This window comes from Leptinotarsa decemlineata, unplaced genomic scaffold (assembly GCF_025532065.1).
Source record: "Leptinotarsa decemlineata unplaced genomic scaffold, Ldec_3_MD MMD2_tig00026354_RagTag_RagTag, whole genome shotgun sequence".
Taxonomy (NCBI): Eukaryota; Metazoa; Arthropoda; class Insecta; order Coleoptera; family Chrysomelidae; genus Leptinotarsa; species Leptinotarsa decemlineata.
In genome coordinates this window covers 20,712,803-20,733,090 of record NW_027412702.1, presented here as the reverse complement: position 1 = coordinate 20,733,090, position 20,288 = coordinate 20,712,803, and the positions used below count along the sequence as shown (strand labels likewise).

General features: G+C 36.3%; 1 protein-coding gene across 2 annotated transcripts in view; it reads right to left on the bottom strand.

Annotated features, from left to right (window-relative positions):
- LOC111508868 (uncharacterized) overlaps nucleotides 1–20,288 on the bottom strand; it is a 162,987-nt gene that overhangs the window by 28,862 nt on the left and 113,837 nt on the right. For both annotated transcript variants that reach the window (XM_074184531.1, XM_074184532.1), the window contains exons 4-6: nucleotides 17,845–18,045; nucleotides 14,054–14,333; nucleotides 2,755–3,145 (exon numbers count right to left, since the gene is read on the bottom strand). In XM_074184531.1, coding sequence (XP_074040632.1) covers nucleotides 2,755–3,145; nucleotides 14,054–14,333; nucleotides 17,845–18,045 — 872 coding nt within the window. The remainder of the gene's footprint in view (nucleotides 1–2,754; nucleotides 3,146–14,053; nucleotides 14,334–17,844; nucleotides 18,046–20,288) is intronic.

Sequence of the window (20,288 nt, the reverse complement as noted above, 5' to 3'; positions counted from 1 at the left end):
CCTATCTTTCATTTCAAAGTACCTAGGAAACTAAAACACTTTCTGAACGAATACCAGTGTTTTATATATACGGTAAAAATATTTCTGGAGAACATCCAAGGTAGCCGACTACCTTCCGACCGAGTATCGTACTGAAAAAAATTAATAGTAACTGCCCAGTTTTCATTTTGATTTGAAGTCTATAACCATCCGACCTGCGTTTCTCACATACTGCACCTTTTTCAATTTCAAATAGCTCATGAATCAGGCAGGAACATTTTTGAACAAAGTATGTACGAAACTAGTGAAAACCATATGGAACTTAGCTCCTTTTCAATGGGGTCAGTTATCGAAGTCTACGTCTTCGTTTTCATCAAATAGCGGCTGTAGATGTAGATCAGCGTCATCTCCACCGTCGACAAAAAATCATTCCTGTTACCACATTCGTAATCAGCTCAGAACATGCAGAAGGTGGAATTATTGAAGACCATGTTTCTACAATTTCTCGTCACAGTCGTTTATACAGCAGCACGAGGTGATCTTGATGAAATTTGGGGAAGTAGCGGCTCTTCTCATCCTAATAGACTCCAATTTTCTATACCCTTTCCATTCGAGCGTGTCTTTAACCATCGCCATACGTTCCATGATTTGGTGTCCTCAGGAAGCGAAAATATGCTATATCAGTGGTCGGAGGTGAATAAGCCAGTCTGATCTTCGTGATACTTTTCCTGAATCTGCTGTTTCATTAATCTCAACGATTGCTGTATACTACCACCTTTGAGACATATCAACCTTTTTTTCCACTGCAATGCAATTTCTTGGAGAGTGAGGACGGGGTTCCCGAGTTTCTCTTCCTGCTCCAGCAATTATGAATTTCCCTCAATTGGACGGTAGCCAGTTGGTTTCGACGTGGGTGCCTTGTTCACTCACTCAAATCAACCGCCGTGTTGGTCGCTAATTCAAACCCTAGTCTGAACGATCGATTTTCACTTGCTATCGTCCAATCCGTGTTAGGAATCACACGTTGAAAGGTAAGACCTCGTTATTCCTTAGCTCGCACAATTTTCGACTTCTGAGGGTTGTCGTTCGTAGGGGTGAGACAGCTGATTAACGGAAAAACAGATTTTTAAACAGATTGTTTTCAATATTTATTGTTTCCAACCCCAAAAATATATAAAGTGTTGTCACAGCCTGTGCAAGATCGAGGAACATCCTCTTTATTCGTACTTGTATTTGGCTGTGGCTTTTTCCCCATGTTAGTATTTTGAGGTAGACATTATTGACCACAGATATTTTGCTAGAGATCAGAATGGGTGAGTGAATATTTTTCCTGGTAACGATGATGGCATCATATTAGGAGCAGAGAAACTCAGCTCTGACAACCAATAACCTGAGAGCAGTTATTGAAAACACTATCACATCGGTAGCATAGTGACGTTAAACTTTCTTGACATACTCAAAATGAATCTCCCAGTTTCATGAAGAAGGTGTCCATCATCAATAACGATCATGGAGACTTGAGGAAGTTAGATATATTGCGAAAGTGGTGTTGAAGCATCTCAAATGATCCACAAGAAGATCCGTTACATGATGAGAATCAATGACACTATCCATTATAATAACTTTACAATTTTCACACTATCAAATCAATTCAAGACGTATTTCACTACATGGTGGGTTAATTAGTTGAACCTGTACTTTGAGTCATTCTACAATTTTTTATATATAACTGTGGGTAGTTACAAGACTCGATTAGATAAATGACCAATTCTGATGAGAGAGGTATATTTTGTACTTCTGTTGCACTGATTGGAACCTATAGTGTGGGTAATGAATATTACTGGAGTTCAACACTTTGACACGTGTTTCAATCACCGAGTGATCATCTTCAAGAAGAAGAATAAATTGATTTTTTATATCAATCTTCCTCTTTCAATCTTCCTCTTGAAGATGATACTTTCAGGAAAAGTATTGGGTAATAAATATGAAGATTCTTGCCATTTTAAGAAGAAAAGTTCAATAATGCTGGGTGAATGGTTTCTTGTTGGTAGTTTGAGGAGAAATTTGAATATTTGAGTTCATTGATTTCTAGACATCTCGAAGGTTCAGTTTCTGTCCTTTATTCCCTGTATGAAATATGCTAGAGTTCATATTGAAATCGTGGTTGTTCTCTTAAAGCATAGATTGAATTGATTTGAAAAGTTTTTTATCAAGTATGTGATGAAACATGTTCGGGTTGAATTTGTTGTGTACTGTTATTTGTTTCATGATTCAATTCCTCATCAAAATTTTATGTTGACTTTGGGATTCTTATGAGTCTATGGATAATGCTATGGTTAGCAACTAATTTATAGAAATGAATGTTATTAGAATGATTATTGATAAGTGTGTCTGTATGGATAAGTTTTGTGCTAGATTGCAAAATCATTTTTATTTTTGTGAAATCTATTGATTTCAAGTTTCATTGTAAAATTTATGTTTTCCCGGATTGTTATGTATTGCAGAAATGACTATGATCGTCGATGTGCTCCTGTATTACAATTTCAATCAATACATTTTTAGAAAATTGGACGTTGCTTAATAGTTTTTTATTGAAATTGTTTGGCACTTTTTTCACGAAGGAAAAAACTAACCATCTTGGAAAACATATCAAAACTTGAGATCCACCGGACAGTTCATGATTGAACCCCTCTCCTTTGCTCTCTATTTATCTCACTATCTCAATGTACAGTAAAAATTCTTGGATGCGAATCCCAGTTCGCAACAGACACTTACAATGTATTCCTTGGAATTCGTCCTGTGTGTGAACACATAAAAGTAGGATTGCAAGTTAAGTGCGGCGTGATATCTGGCCATTTGCACGATCGGCGCAACGGAGCGGGCGTCGGATAAGATATCAAGCAGGCTGTCTCTAGCCAGCGATGCTCTGTCTGGCTCGTAACCCGTGTAGTCCCCGTAAAGGCGATCGCTCTGCGGAAAAGCGTCGTTTCGAGAGTATTCGTCCAGAGTGCGTTGCATGCAGAGGCCGGGCCTCATTTCGCAGCGTGAATGGAAGTAAGCACGGAGCTCTTGATCTCGCTCCTTCTCCAGCATTCCTTTGATGAGGGCCACTGGCCCGAGGAGGTGCAGACTTTCTTGTTCGGTCACGCCGTACATCAGCTCGAATCTGCAATGAAAATTGTGCATTCACCAAAGTGGAAAAGATATATAATTCAATAGATAATTCAATATGAATAATAATAATAATACATCTGAGAGGTCTACTCACAAAATTCGAGTAGGTAACTAGTGGAATTCTTGGATATGAAAAACCAGAAAAGCGGTACTATGCACTTGTGCAATCTTAGATTGGGAAGGTGTAGCAGAAAATAACGTACATAATTTGAGTATCCTGAGAATAATTTTAAAAACGAACTAGGGATATTCCAGTGACAAGCTATTTTCGGAGACCAATATTCTTGATACAACGGATTCTAATTTATATCCACGAAAATAAAATCAAGTTAACACCCATCGACCACCGTTATGAAACTCGAATAGAAAATATGCGATAAAACAGCCGGCCAATGCTCAGCAGAACATCTTGCACCAAGAATATACAATTTTGTTCATAAGAAAACTACAAATCTATCAAATGTTACACCTCTCTCATATACCATGTGAAACAATAGATGAGCATTACAGATAGAAATATTTTTGATGTACTCATAATACGACTAATAACCAGTCCGTGCAAAGCTCATTGTTGAATCATCTGAAAATGGAATTTTTAACAGGTGATGATCGACTGTATTGTCAAACATGCGCCAAACTAACTGACTGTTATAAGGAAACAAGTATAGCTGAGGCTCCAGTCAATCTAATAATAACACTGATGATTCTCAAACAAGACTCAACCTCTAACGGAAGCAAGAAACTCTTTGGAAGGTTCGAAATAGATGAACATTTCAACCTAGCAGACCACTATTATAATATTTATTCAGTTATTGTTCACTGTGGTTCTGGCGTTGAATTTGGTCATTATTACGCCTTGGTCAAAGAAGAAACGGACTGGTTTAAGTTTGACGATAGTCGTGTCACGAAGTGTTCTGGTGATGTATTGAATTTATTGGAGCCTCTGGAGACACCCTACATTTTGTTTTATAAGAGAGAGGACATTGTTAGATCAAGATCTTCAGATGATGTGGTGCTACAGGTTTTTCCGGGCTTTCCTGCAGCTGAGAAAGCAAATGCGCCACTGCAATCAATGAAGTCGCCCCGGAGTGCGACTTCATTGTTGTTTTTATTTCATTTTTATCGTTGTTTTGATAAAAAAAATAATTATCTTTCAATTTGGTATACTCATGAATCTGAAATTTCTATAATAGATAATTACACCCCAAATCACCGAAATATAACGTTTATCTGACTATGAGAACTCACTTACCAAAATAAGAGGCCAACACCCCACCATGACAAAAAAAAACAATCAACGAACAGTGAAAAATTATTAAATTAATATCACCTATGTAAATATTTGAATATGTAATCATTATCCTAATGTTGATGTTAATTGAATGTATTTCTGTTTTATTCTATACCATATAAATATTACTTTCTAAATCACGCACAAGGTTTTGAAACTTCAGTGATCTCATTTCTATTTTCAAAGGCGGATTACATTTTTTCTTCTGAATTTTGCTATCCCCCGAAGCCCAGATACATTGGAGAGGGCGCGCCAGCATTATCAACCACTCCCCTCACCGTGGGGTAAGTGATAATTGGGTCCGGGCAAGCGCAGTGAGCTCAGAATGTCAGCCTTCTGCACTGTCCAGCTAAGATTTCAGCCTTAGTGCGGCAAACCGATATGATTTTAAGATTTGAGAGTAGAGAGGGCATCATTCCATCAAGGACGCCAATAATCAGAACAATCATCTTGACAGAGTAGTGCGGAGTTCGAAGAGAAAGATATTTTATCCGTTTTTCCTCCTTTTTGCTGACGATATTTGTCTCGCCAGGAGCTGAAAACTTCACGACAAACAATATTATTATTATTCGAATCAAATTTCCCCATTCAAAATATTCCTTAATAAATATTGTGAATACATGAACCGTGAAAACCTGGGAAGGGGGTGATTCAGAACGATAATCACTTCTAAACATATACACAATGATATTTGAAATCTTTGACATATGCAAAATCTTGGACAATTCATTCTTTATCCACTACAAAGGTCGCATCAATGAATATTATGTTTTTCCTAATTAATTCTTGGCCCAACTCCAACAAAAACATTCTTCTCCTTTCCAAGCGATTTTTTTTCCAATCTGGATTTTTCAACATCCAAAGTTTATAGGCATTGATGCCACCAATGTCCAGCAGATGAAAAAATATTGCCATTGGCCACCGATTACTTTTTCTTTGTGTCGTGAATTCCTTCGCTAATTTATCTGTTGTGTCCACTGCACCCTTTGTTTTATTGAATTGTAATATAATGTCTGGTTTGTAATTAGTTTCTTCTCCACTTATTTTGTCATCGTTATGTTCAGTCGATAAAAGAATAACTGTCGCATTTTTTTTGGTACGTAGGAAACTGGGGTTTTATTTTCCATAAAAGCAAACATGCTTGAAAAGTCCTTCTTATATCTTGCTGGAAGTAGTTCTTTTGGAATACAAGTTTTATTTTTACGCAGTGTACCACACAAGGTAAGGTTTTTATCTAAAAGCATATCATTTAATTCAATACTGGTAAAAAAGTTATCAGTAGTTATTCCATATCCTGAAGATAAATGGTTTACCAGGTCCAACACTACCCTTTGTCCTTGGCCTTTCTCCGGTTTGTTTCCTACTTTGCCTAAAATAATTATTCTGTAATAAAAATCTACATTTTTTCATCAAAAAACGTACCTAAATAAGGTTGCATATTCACTGTATATGCTGAACTACAATCAGCCAATGCCCAAATTTTTAAACCGTACTTGTCCGGCTTACTCTTCATGTAAACCCGAAAAGAGGCCTTGCCTCGGAATGGGACTAACTGCTCATCCACGCACAAATGTTCAGATGGATTAAAAGATTTCTTGCAATTTGCTACAAAACCATCAAAAACATCTCTGATTGGGGCCAATTTATCAGTGCGTTTTCTTTCTTCTCTTGTTTCAAAATTGTCGAATCTTAGAAAGCACATAATCTTTTGGAATCTGTTGCGAGACAAGGCAGATGGTACTAGAGGCCGACATAAAGTTGGATCTTGGCTCCAAAGTTCACAAATTGGCTCTTTAGCAGCGTGCCAGGCTCCAAAAATAATAAGCAAATCAATAAATGCTTCCAGTTCTTCTTGCACAAAAGGAGAAAAGGCCTTCTCATTTCTCGCATAATATGATTCGGCTTTTCTATTTGTCTCCGACAAAATCACATCCATAATATCTTGTGAAAGAAATAGTTCAAAAGCTTCTTTTATGGTGGAGAATTGGGAACTATAACTAGTGAAACCTGGTGAAACCTTCTGAATATTACATTTTCGTCTCTTGATGTTCGTAGTGAAAGGAACCTTTGCCCACACACTACCATCTTTAGACGAATAAGTTGGATGATCTGTATAGAAGTTTATTGACGGGCCTACTTCATCTGCAGAATCTGTCGACTCATTTTCCCTGTCACTAACTTGTAAAACGTCATCTATCTCATCAGTTTCAGTCACTATGTCAGTCTCCTCAATATCACTTGAACCATCCTCCAGTTGTAAATCATTAGAATAATGGTCGTAAGCGTCCGTTTCTAATATCGCCAATAGTTCTTCGTCAGTTACCTTATTTTCATTTCTAAACTTTCGTGGTTATAAACGCGTACTCGACAATCAACTGTAAACGTGACTAAACACCCTTAAATTATATTGAGAAAATAGGTGTACAAATAAATTGGGAATCTCCGAGAGTATTGACGCCAAGAAACGGGGAATCCCCGTCGTTTGAACAATTTGAGATTAATTTGTACCTCGGTTGGTTTTTAACGTAGGCAAAATTTATACCTGTCGTTACATACCGAGCGGGGAACATCTGGACCCCAAGCAACAAAATTCTTTATAATTAGTTACATTAAAAAGCAATTTATTCAAAATGTTGTATACCAATTTAGATATATATTTAAGAAGCATAGCTCGAAGGATATTAGGTAAAAAAAAATATATTAGAAAATATACCCAAAAATTCATGTCTGGGGTTCAGCTGTACCCCGTTAGGATTTATGAAGGTTAATATATTTTCAAAAGAGTTTGCTGTGTTAATCATGTTTCCAACTCGTCTTTAGGTACATAATAAAATGGAGTTTATTCTTTTTCAGATGGATGAAATCAATGAATAATTTTTCAATATTGAAAAATTAACGGATCTCTGCATTCAATTTTTTCAGGTGGAGGAATTCATATGAATTGATTGTCTTGTGTTAGTTAGTATGATCCATTTTAGTGAGTTCACCTCAATGAATATGTTGCAAAACAATGAATTTGTCATCGAATATTAGAAGTACTTTTTCCATGCTGAAGAAGCGTGGTGTCATCCGCAAAGATCGTAAAAATTCCTTGAATTGAGAGAGTAACAAAGTCATTTACATAAATAAGGAAAATAATCGAACTCAGTACTGATCCTTGTGGAATGCCCCATAAGATATCCTTAGTGTGTGATAGTTTTCCATTTGATCTCACTAACTGTTTTCTATCACTTGAGTAAGACCTGAACCAGTCATTACACACTCCTCTAAAGCCATAGTAGTTCAACTTTTGCAAAAGAAGTTCATGATTTGCACAATCAAAAGCTTTGGAGAAATTGCAGAATACTGCAGCTACGACCTCACCATTGTTGAGATGTGTGTAGACATGTTCAAGAAAGAAAAAGATTACTGAATTTGTGCCTTTCGCCTTCTGAAAGCCAAATTGACAGTTGGTTAATATATTGTATTCATAAAGAAAAGCTAATATTTTTTTTTGCCATTTTCGAAAGTGCTGAGAGCGTGGAGATAGGTCTGAAGTTATTTGGATCTTCTGCATTACCGCCTTCAAAAATAGGAATAAAACCGTTTCGTAAAAAATACTTCAGTATCGAAGGTATATTGTTTCCCTACATACTTCACATGATTATCCTTTGGGGGGTTTACAGACCCCAAGCAATAATATCAGGTTATTTCAAAAGTTATTCTATTGCGTAGTAGTATATACTGATCGATACAACATTTTTTATTCTCTGAATTGATGAATGTTCGACGTTGGTTTGCAAATTTTTGTACCGAAGATTTCAGTTTCGGAAACGAGCCCCAAAGTATTCCATCTATAACAATACAGAACGAGGATTTGGAGACCCTAGTGGAGAGTGCCCCATCACAAATGGAGCGTGGGATGGCGGAAGAACTGGATGTCAGCTCCTATGGTTTCATGGTTGAAAATGGGTAGAAAGGTCAAAAAGATCGAGAAGTAGGTGTCCATGATTTGAACGATCGACAGAAATTGTAACGTTTCGAGATCTGCTTTTTCCCAAAGTTTCCAAAGGCAAAAACTCACCAAAACGACTATGGTTACTATCTGGTCGTCAGCGACTGTTGTGATTCACTATGACTTTCTGCAACCAGGCCAACCATCAGAACAGAGTCCTATTGTTAGGAAGACGACGAAATGTACAAAAACTTGTGTCAGCAGCTGCCGACACTGGTCAACAGAGGTCATATTCTGCTCCACGACAACGCTCGCACGCACGTATTACAAATCACCGTCTGAAAGTTATTCAAATTGAGCTTCGAAGTTCTGCGTCACCCACCACACTCCCCAGACCTCTCGCCAATCGATTACCATCTTCACAAGCACTTCAATAATTGTCCACCGGTAGAACCATCGCCAATCAGGATTCGACGAAAAAGTTGACTTCATCTAATCCTGAGTAAACGATTCCCATGCTGACGGATTCAATCTACTTGTGTTACGTTGGCAGGAGTGCATCGATTCAAATGACGCTTATTTAGAAGTAGATTCATGAAAACGGACAAAACTTTCGAAATAACCTGATAATACAATTGGGATGACTCAATTAGTGTTCAGTGTTCACTGACTCAAACCAAAAACTGTTTCGATTGGTATCAAGATCATTGAGATTTGCCACAAAATTCATACCAAATTATAAAATACGATGAAAGTGAGCGTAGTAAACGATTTTAGCAACTTTTTTAATTGTGAAAAACTAATTATTGCAGATTATTGTGTGATTTTTACTATAAAAGAGTTTTACAAAAATCGCGACACGTGTTTCGCTATACAATAACTTCCTCAAGCGTTTTCGCTTGAGGAAGTTATTGTATAAACTTTACTGATTAGTACAGTTTATTATATGAGTTTCACTATAAAATGGTTTTACAAAAACTGCGACACGTGTTTTGCTATACAATAGCTGTTGTATAGCGAAACACGTGTCGCGCTTTTACTTTTATAGTGAAACTCATACAATGAACTGTATTAATTAGTATTTATATGGATTTTCATCAAGTATTGGAGAGTTCTATTCAATTTTCCTGATAAAAAAATTCTTGACTGAGATTGTTTGTCCAGTTCTGTTCACTATCGATAGTGACACCTAAGTATTATCAAGAATATATCGTATTTATAGTTTTTTCATCATGCCCTTCCACTATATTTTTTTCCTCTGAGGATTGAACTGAATGCTTACAGTTTCACTCACATTTGGGTACCAACCCAAACAATTTTCCAGCAGTGTTCTTGCAAAACAATGAAAAATACACTCATCACCCGAAGACGATTGTGGATACAAACAATCGAAACATCGTGAAGTAACTTGGCTTGGAATCTCCTAATTTTTTATTTTCATTTTATGTTCAATTGCTCTGTTATTACTTGTATTTTGTTTCACTGTTATTTCATCTCAGAGTATTTTTGCTCATTATAATTGTTATTTTCAGCTTTTCTTTTTTAATTCTTCTTTTTTATTAGTTCTTTCAGAGATTTCCAATCATTCCATATAATATGAAATAATGGAAGTCCGAACGCATACGGAGATTTCTTCGACTAGAAAGTTCATTGAAGACTTTGGATAATATAGACAGCCATCAAGTGAACAACAACCACACAAACACCACCCCTCCCACCTTCAATACATAACTCCGTATTCCTTTAAAAACATATTTCCCTCGCGAGTCATCGAGACAAAATTCTAGACAACAAAGAAAAGTTTGAAGGGCGTCGTATCACTTTCAGTACGTCTCGTCTGCTTGTTACCAAGTAACCCGCCTCAAATTATGTATGGAATGTATTTATTCATTACGTTGTGAGCACGTGGAACGATCCGAATGGTAGAATGAAAGAAGACCTTTGAAGCATTAAGTTGTCCCGGAATAAGCATACAAAATGAAACGTAGTCGTGAATGATTTAAGCTGAACATAAGTTTTCCCAATGAAGAAGTATAAAAATCCAGTGATTACAAAAAACAAATTGGAAATTAAAAAGAGTTTTGTAATTTTTGTGATTTTCGGCAAATTTATGTTGTGTGAATGATTATTTTTTCAGTTTCAAGGAATTCATATCATATATACATGTTGATTCAGAAGTATTTAGACGATTGCTAGAAGCTAGAATAAACATATTAATGATTTTCTGATTGATGAAGATCCATAGTAATTCCTAAAACTACACCTCACGATTTGATATCCACAAACTTTATTCGAAAAATACATCACGACATGTTTCACGAACACAGTAGCTTCATCAGCAGTGATTTGAATACTACTAGTTGCTTCTTACACTAATACTTATACAGAGGTGCGCAAAAGTCCGGAATAAAATCAATATCTTTCTAACCAGCAGAAACAAGTCACTTGATTCCACGTTCTACGCATTTTTGGCAATAAAATGAAGTATATTTTTTTCAACCCCTCAGCTGTAACCCTACCCAACTTCTTTTTTTTCAAATGCAAACCTATGTCGTGTATGGGCTCATTGAAGAGCTCGTATAAAATGGATTCTGACCATACTTTTATTTTTTTTTGTGGTTACAACGAAATGAGAAAAAACTTTTTTGAAAATTTACAAATACCTAACTTAGTGTTATCTACGGGTGAATTAACGTAACAAATGCTGAAATTGGCCTCCACCCTCTACTTGGCAGGCTCCTAGGCGATGGTAAAACCCGTTTACGGAATTCCGAATGGCGTCAGCCGGTATGTTGTGTGATTCCACTCTAATTCTGCTTTTTAGATCTTCAATATTAGCCGGCCTATTTTGATAAACCTTGTCTTTCATATATCCCCACTAAAAATAATCTAGTGGCGTTAAGTCTGGGGATCTTGGCGGCCATTCAATTGTATCACGTCGTCCATTCCAGCGTCCTATAAATATGTCATCGAAATTTTCTCTGACATTAATACCAAAATGTAGGGAAGCGCCGTCCTGTTGGAACCAAAGTGTTTCAGTAGGGATATCTGGATCTGCTTCATTGGGAAACATAAGAGCTAAAACAGGGACTAACTCAAAGCGTAAAAAGCTAAGTAGCGTGCAGATGTAGGGTTTTCCTCAAAAAAGTATGACCCTAATATTCTATTGTTGATGATGCCTGCCCATACATTTACTTTCTGAGGTCGCTGCGTACGAGCTTCGCATATCCAGTGTGGGTTTTTCTGACTCCAGAATCGATAGTTGTGTCTGTTAACTACTCCATGTAAATAAGAAGTAGCTTCGTCCGAAAAGAGTATGTTGAGTGGAAACCCATTATTCTCGTCACATCGTCTCATTATTTCCGCACAATATTGCAAGCGCCTGTCATAGTCATCTTCCAAGAGCTCTTGGACAAGACATACCTTATATGGGTGGTGTTTTTCTGTTTTGGGCTAATGAAACCGTTGACATATGTGGATATTCCTGCAGAGATACGGCAATGTCCAATTTTTGATCTTCGTCTAAAACATGTGGCCGGCCACTTCTGGGCAAGTCCTTTACTGTACCATGTTCTTCAAATTTGTGTAAGATCTTACTCACAGTAGCCTGGAAAATGTGATTTTCCGGATATTTTGCATTAAATAAAGTACACACCTCACTTTGACTCCGCATTCTATCCCCACATCCCAACAATATCAAGACTTCGATACGTTGCCTCTCTGACAAGGCCATTTTTGTTTAGCAAATTAAAAAAGAACACTTTGAAGGTACCCAATTAATAAACTTAACATACATAAAATTTTAATCTCACTCAGAAATGCCACAATTTCAAAACTGAGTCAAGACAATAGTTGGTATCAGGGCATTCATTTTGGTACAAAAAATGCAACAACCTTTTCCTCTTCTTGATTTACACTGGTCAACAATTGCTTGGGATGGAACTAATTTTATGTGTAAGTTTTTGGTGAAAAAATAAAATCCACAGAATGTTGATGCTTACGTTGCTGATTACGTTATCAGTTTTACACATAAATCTTAACGTGTGGCTCGGAGTTATTGGGGATGATTTAATTGGGCCTCATTTTCTACCTCCTCGATTAAATGGTGAGGCATAAGTTCATTTTTTAAGAGAAATGCATCCAGTACTGCTGAAAGAAGTTCCTTCGGGTGTCAGGAGGGATATGTTTTTTTTTGCATGATGGGGCTCTCGCCCATTTTGGTCAAGTAGTACGTCAGCATTTGACTGAAACATATGCAAATGAGTGGATTTGGGGCCATTTACAGCATTTGGTTAATCGTACTCCTGTTCACGACGTAGAGGACTTAAGAAATCGCATCATCGATGCGTGCAGGGTGATCAGAGAGACTCCAGGAATATTTGAGCGAATACGTGGCTCAATGCGCCGACGTCTAAACGCATGCGTAATGTCTGAAGGTAGACATATTGAACATTTACTATGATTTCTACATGTTGTGTTTTGTTATCAATAAATTAGTTCTGTTTATTACCCTTCAATCGTTCAATGCAGGTACTAACTACCAAAATAACAATAAACCCAGTTCGCATTTATGACGATGTATCTCTGTAGTTGTTCGTAAAATAATTTTTGCTGCGAACTGGTTTATTTTGGGCAAAAAATCCAAGATACATTTTTTGTTTAGAATGAAACAGGCTATCGGAAATGAATTTTCAAATGGTAAACAAAGAATAAGACAAAAAGTTATATTGGAAATAAATTTTAGGGGTTGCGGTTTCCGCCCCTGTCAACCATGGGGTGAACCAAATGAATTACTGGCTGTGTCTTTTTGGTAGTAAAAAACGTCAGGTTAATTTCAATATTGCGACTTTTTCAGTGCTTGTGAAAAAAATTGTATGTACCCCTTTCAAGGGGCTGTATCTTAACAAGGGATGCTCCAATGAAGTTTCTTTATATGAAAAATCCTATCTTCTTTTCGATGAGGAATCACCTCCCTGAATGTTTTACACTTATTCAGTTCACCATGTATATTGGTCAAATTGGCAGAACATTTAGGAATCGAATCCAGGAACATCATATGAGCTATGTAAATAAGAAAACAAGTTGAACATATTCAAATCATCTTTCAGAAGAAAATCATATCTTTAACGAAAAGTTCGAAATTTCACACATAGAAAATATAGGTTTGAAACTGAATCATTTGGAAGCCATAAGAAATAATTAACCCAAAAATTCAGACATTCTAATAATTGACCAACTGGATTTGAATAGATTACCATTATTGAACTTGTTTTCCTAGAAAAACCGATCACGAATTATTATTGAGGTAATATTCTTCAGATGTTTATATTTGATATTCTTCAGGTAGAGGTTTAGGTAATTTGCCATAAATTGAAAAATATCGATTATTACAAGAATACAGTTTTTGATACTTAGTTATATTCCGTCATTTATGTGTGAAAAAAATAACGTTCTATCAACAATATAGAATCAAAAACTATTCCATGAATTTTATTCCTAGCCAGTTCTTAATTCTGCTATATCCCGATCACAAATCATAGAACGTCCACGAGTTAGGAAAATACCAACTGCAAGAGCCCGTTTACACATTCTACAGTCCGACCGACCAGCGGCCGTTTCGAATCCATTTGTATTCGACTAATCGGCAAAGCTTCTCCAACGTAGCATTATCATACCTTCGGAATAAATCATTGTACTGCGTCATGGATTTCTTCGGCTCATTGGGCACCACTATAGAGTCCACTACTGGTCCGAATCTTGTCTTGTAATCGGGAGTGATTGCACTTGCAGCCATGATTTCGTCGAGGCGCTTCCTTCTCAGACACTCCGCAAAATCGTCGTGTATTTGACAGTTGAGTGCTTTCGATACTTGATATGTTACTCCTGTCGGATTGCCGGCCAGAGCCCAATCAGACAGGGCCGTTCCGCCCATCAGGATCGCTCGGTGGAATAGTCCTGTAAACGAATAATGGTGTCAGATGAAGAGGGGCTTTTGCGATAACCTACCATTGTATTTCTCGTTTTTAGGAATTGTTGATCGGTGTTTGTTTGGAGAGAGTATATCCAACATTTCGTCAACATTAGTGATTGACATCTTCAGGAGTGCCAAGACGATATTACTAAAAACTAGAGTTTCCTGACCTCCAAAGTTCATGTACTCCTGTAGAAGCCAACAACTGGAGTCAACAAAAAAATGGAAAACTCACTTAAAGTGAACGATGGTCAACAATCAAGAGAAATGGCAAATTCAACAAAATGTAATGCTTCGATAGGTCACTGAACTTCCAGTATTGGTTTAGGTGTGATTTGACTTACATTTTGTATGAAAAGTACATCTCTCAACATTATTTATTTCTTTGTTAAATTTTTTGATATTTTTTGTAGATTTATGATCAGAAATTTGCATTATACTACTTCCTTATCGCTCGTATGAGTACTTCTTGAAGCAAAAATTTGAAAATAGTAATTCGAATATTTGAAAGAGTCAGTCAAATCAAATCCTCTCAGTATCATGAAGCAGGTGCAAAATCGATGACAATAAGCGATAGTATCTACGCTGATCTTGTTCAATAGTATACTATCAATCTCCAAAATATTATTAATGAAACAATCCATATTTGTTTTGAAGACAAACCATATACACCTCTGTTGCTGGCGTGAATTTTCAGATTGATTTCAAGATGTCAACTGAAAAAGTTCAAAGGAACCAGTATACTTCTCAAAAGATATTTACTTCCACGATATTCTTCAAAAATTGTAGTGCCTTTGCTTATTGTAACCAATTTTATTTTCGATATCTATATACATATTATCTTTATGATGATTGTTGAATTGAAAGTTCATTGGTGACGATACTAATGCGACGAATCCTTCATCGCAATTGTCTAATGATAATAGCCCTGGAATATTCAGTACGAATCAAAATCTTCGAAAATTCTTCTGATTTTTTCAACAATTCATCACTAGACCATTTATTTGTTCCTTCTGATTATCAATTCAATGTGACTATACCATTTGTTCCTTCTGAATATCAATTCAATGTGAAAATCATGTGAACTTACAATTTACTTAGTTCAGTCGTATGTTCTAGTATCGGTTTTAGGCTTATTCACAGTTTATTATTTCGACTGAAGTCCTGAATATTATTAAAAATAACGTGAAACTCAAATTTCGCCCAGACATTATTTAATTCTCAATTGAATTTACCGCATATTTGTGTATTATCTTGTTCATTCACTATAACCCCATGAAATGTTGAAGCTCGTGAATTACATTTTTTTTAAGAACATAAAACAGTGTAATCATTATCATTCTCACTATTGAAGTTGTCTCTTCATCAACAGACTTATCAGAAGCTCATGAATTATTCAGTACAACTGTAAATAAAAACATGGTCATTGTTCTGCGTAATGAAATATTTTTCCAAGCGGATCTCTGAATTTGACACTTTTATAATCACATACGGAAAAAATAGATATTGGTTTAAAATATTTTGCTTTGCAATAGGCATATAAGGGCAATTTTTGTAGGAACAAATCACCTATTTTGAGTGTGACTGTTCGCATACATTATAGAATTCACTCAAACTTGGAAAGGCGCAAAATATGAAATACTAAAGCACCCAAGATATGTGTTATATTTCCCATTAACTCAGTTACGCTGAATCAACTGAAGGAACAATTCGTTGAGGTCAGTCTCAACTCCCTACACTACAGGTTAATGAACTGGCACTCACCAGAAACCAACTACTTCCTTTCACGTTGAAACTACCTCGTAGTGACACGTGACCAAACAGTACGAATCCGGTCTGCAAGTATGTTTCAATAAATGAAAATCGATTCCTACGGTTGTATCGCCAACAGCAGGAATAAATTCAGTGAAGAATCTTGCACTGACACCTGTCGAATAAAATCCAACGCCCTCTGTGGTATTAGTCAGGGGAGTAGTTGATAGGTGTAAGTTCATTAACCTACAGTGTAGGGGATTGAGACTGTCCTGAACGAATTGTTGCCTTAGATGATTTGATTTATAGTATGCCCACTGACTATATGTGGAAAGTTTTCTTTCGTTATACGAGGAATTGGAAAAATTTCGGATATGCGGTTGGTTACCTTGTTCACAGGCAGATGGGGCGATGATAAACCCTTTGTTTGTTGTCCGCTTCAAGCTAGTTCGAGAAATGATGCTCTGAAGGAATTCGATTTTCAATTATCGGAAATCATCGACTGACGAGTGGCCAAGTGTGTTCCAATAATTGAAAATATATTGCGGCAATTGTATCGCCAACAGCAGGAATAACTTCAGTGAAGAAACCTGCACTGCTATCTGTCGGATATAATACAACACCCTTCGTGGCATTAGCCAGGGGCGTAGTTGTTTTCTGATTGGTGTCACCATTCACCTACAGTGTAGGGAGTTCAGACTGGCTTGAAAACGAATGGTTCTTTTGGAAGATTTGATTTATAGCCAGTCTTCAAGTATGCACACCGGATATATTTGATCAGTTACGCTAAGGGCAAGTGCACACTACAGATTTTTTATCGGCCGGTAGTTTAGTCAAATGCTTATTAGTATAGAATCGTAATGTGAGTCCGCACATCTAAGCGATTCCAGTCGGCCAACTCTACCTACTTTATCTTAGCGTTTTAATTACTTTTTTTTTCATATTTATGTCGAATATTGCCGAATGTTCAGTGGAAAATTCAATTGCGGAAGTTAAAAGGTGACCTGCATTATATAATAAAGCATTAAAAGAATATTTCGATGTTATTATCAAAAAGAAACTATGGGATGAAGTTTGTGCAATTGTTGTTCCTGCATGGGGTGAAATGGATGCTGAAGACAGAGGAAAACAAGCTTTCCTCGATAACACCCTTCTATACTTTCAATACAACGCACCAAAATATTATATACATCAACAACTGTTTCAGTTGGTGGTCTGCGCACCTGCACCGAACCGAACAGTTTTGTTTGAGTAGTGTGCCCCCACCCAACCCAATCAGACTAAACTATCGGCCGATAAAAAGTCTGTAGTGTGCGGTTGCCCTAAGACAGATTCTTCCATTCTATTATGTTCCATACACTGACTATAATGCTTGTTTTGGAGTTTATTTCAGTTTCTCGATTATTGACATCTGCATTTTGAATAAGTTTGAAGTTATATAATTTCAACTGTTTCTGTGAAGAGACTATTGATTCGAATGTGATGTATGGTTCCGGATCAGAGATCTGAAGTTAGGATTGTAGAGAACACATATTTTTGTTTGAAAAATACAAAAGAGCTTGTAGTTGCAGTCACGAAGTGGATTTTAGTGACATTCGAGCAAAAATGCGAAACTCTCTAGAGCCATCTTTCATCGAATCATCAATTTTGACAAACAGGTAGATGATAAAAGACTACTAAATCGTAAAATCTGTTTTCCACCTTGTATAACCCTCAACTCCCTAACCCCAACATGTCACCTACTTTCGTTTCCCTTCAGAATCATGGGGCTGATCATGAGAAGGCTGGCACAGACCGCGCCAGTCCCATGTCCGAACAAGGTGACAGAATTGATGTCTCCCCCGAAGGCCTCTATATTGTCCTTGACCCACAGCAGGGCGGCTATCTGGTCGACGAGGCCAAAGTTGCTCTTCGAATCGAGTTCGGTCCCTGCTTTCAAGAAACCTACGAAAAAAAAAATATCATCAAGAGAGCGAAAAATGTTTCGTTCTGAGAAGGATGTGTAATATTCTGCAAAAAAAACGAAATTAGTGGTATATGACAAGTGTTAACAATAATAAATAAAGCGACATTTTCAGGAGACATCATGATATAGGGTGATAGAAATAGAAATCATTTTTCCACTTCTACGAAAAATTATATTGTATTCTGTACATTACACGGTGTTTTCAATGAAATGCAATTGTTTTGTTCAAAATGGTGGACTTGCAATTTGACACTGGTAATAAAAAACTAATCGCCGTTTTTGTTATCGAATAAGTGATAGATCAGTAACATTTCTTTCATTAACATTCATGACAATGGCAATGGCAGTAACAGATGTGAATGTGCTGTTATTTCAACAAGATTGAGCATTTGGTGCACTGTTTGGAACCTTCAGTGTAGTAATGAATTTTGCTGGCCTTTATTCCCTACACCAAACCGTTCTTTCAACAGTTCGACACGTGTTTCGATCACCAAGTAATCATCTTCAAGAGGAAAATCAAACGAAACATACTTACAAAGTTATCCTTACTTATACCATAGATACCTTTTCTAGGTATCTGCTTCTTAAGTGTATTGAATTAATTTCACAATATTGCCTCATCTACTAGTCTAAAATTGATTTTATAGTGTGTCCTCATGTGATAGTCAGGTAAATCCAATGATTAAAATATTATTTTAACAAGCTATATAGTATCTTATTATGTTAACTTTTCTAACTAATCTAGACTTCAGTTAATTAGAACTAGTTAGACAAGTTAACAACAACAGGCATCTAGATGGCTATGAGAGTGTAGAAATAAGTAAACAATAATATTATGAAAAACGATGGTGGACCGATACCTAATAGTATACTATACAGCTTGTTAAAATAATATTTTAATTATCATATTTACCTGACTATTACATAAGGACACATTTTGAAATCAGTTTAAGGATAGTAGATAAGATAATATTGTGAAACTAATTTAAGACACTTAAGACGCAGGTACCTAGGAGATGTATCTATGTTATGAATAAGGATAACTTTTTAAGTATATCTAGTTTGATCTTTCTCTTGAAGATGATCAATTGATGATCTAAACACGTTTCGAGGAGTTGAAATAACGGTTTGGTGTTGGGAAAAAACTCCAGTAATATTCCAGATTAGATATCTTCCTTTCATCGGTATCTGAATGATATATTTTATGATAGACAGAATCCAGATAGATTGAATCCAATGATAATCTCTAGATTTTTCCTCTATGCATCACTGCTGAATTTCAAAACTTTACATCGCAAAAGCTCAAATGCTATCAAAACCTCTTTGAAAATAATTTGACTATATAGAAGCGGGAAGGAAATAGTTTGAGTGAAAAGTTATTTAATAAACTTTTGAAAGTAATTATTCTCCATCACACTTTATTTGTGAGGTCATAATAACATCGTCACAATAATGGCATAACAAAAAGAGAGAATAAAATCTGGAAATATGCTCAAAAACTAACTCTCAATATAAAATTCGACGGTCTCGAACCCTGTCTTGCTGAACGTCAACTATAAGGAATCAACTTTGTGTTGGTCTACCCGATATATAAACCAGAACCATAGAAAAATCAAACTGAACAATCGTCACAGGTAATCACAGAGGTAGGTGGGGAGGAAGGGAAGTTAAAGACGATGATGCGTTCCGTTACATAGCGGTTCAACCTGGATGAAAATCCATAACTAAAGTATTCAGAAACCACTTTATTATGAGATTTCCATTGATCAGAAGTTATCACTTGAAAAATCAGAGACAGCCCGAAACATGTATACCTATACTTTGAGTTCTCCTTAATTCATGTTGTTTTTAGCCTGAGCAGTTTTATGCGAACAATTTTGTTGTTTATTCATACAAAGAATATGACTTCAAAATAAAAATATTAAAAAGGATATCAGGATGTGCAACTGGAATTTTCATTTCCTCGAAACCAACATTCATTCTTATAGTGAAGAACAAAGTTTGGTGGTCGAGAGAATTTCTCTCAGTTTGTTTGTGTTTCAATTCCTCTTTCGAACCCTACTCAATTTCTCATATATTCATTATGGATTTTATTTTCTCTCATTTTGGAGAATAAAAGAACTTTAGTGAGTCCCTAGACAATCACAAACATTCCCTTCAATATAACTTCAGTTATAAATAATTCAAAACTACCGACCCTAACGGAACATCCCAATAAACA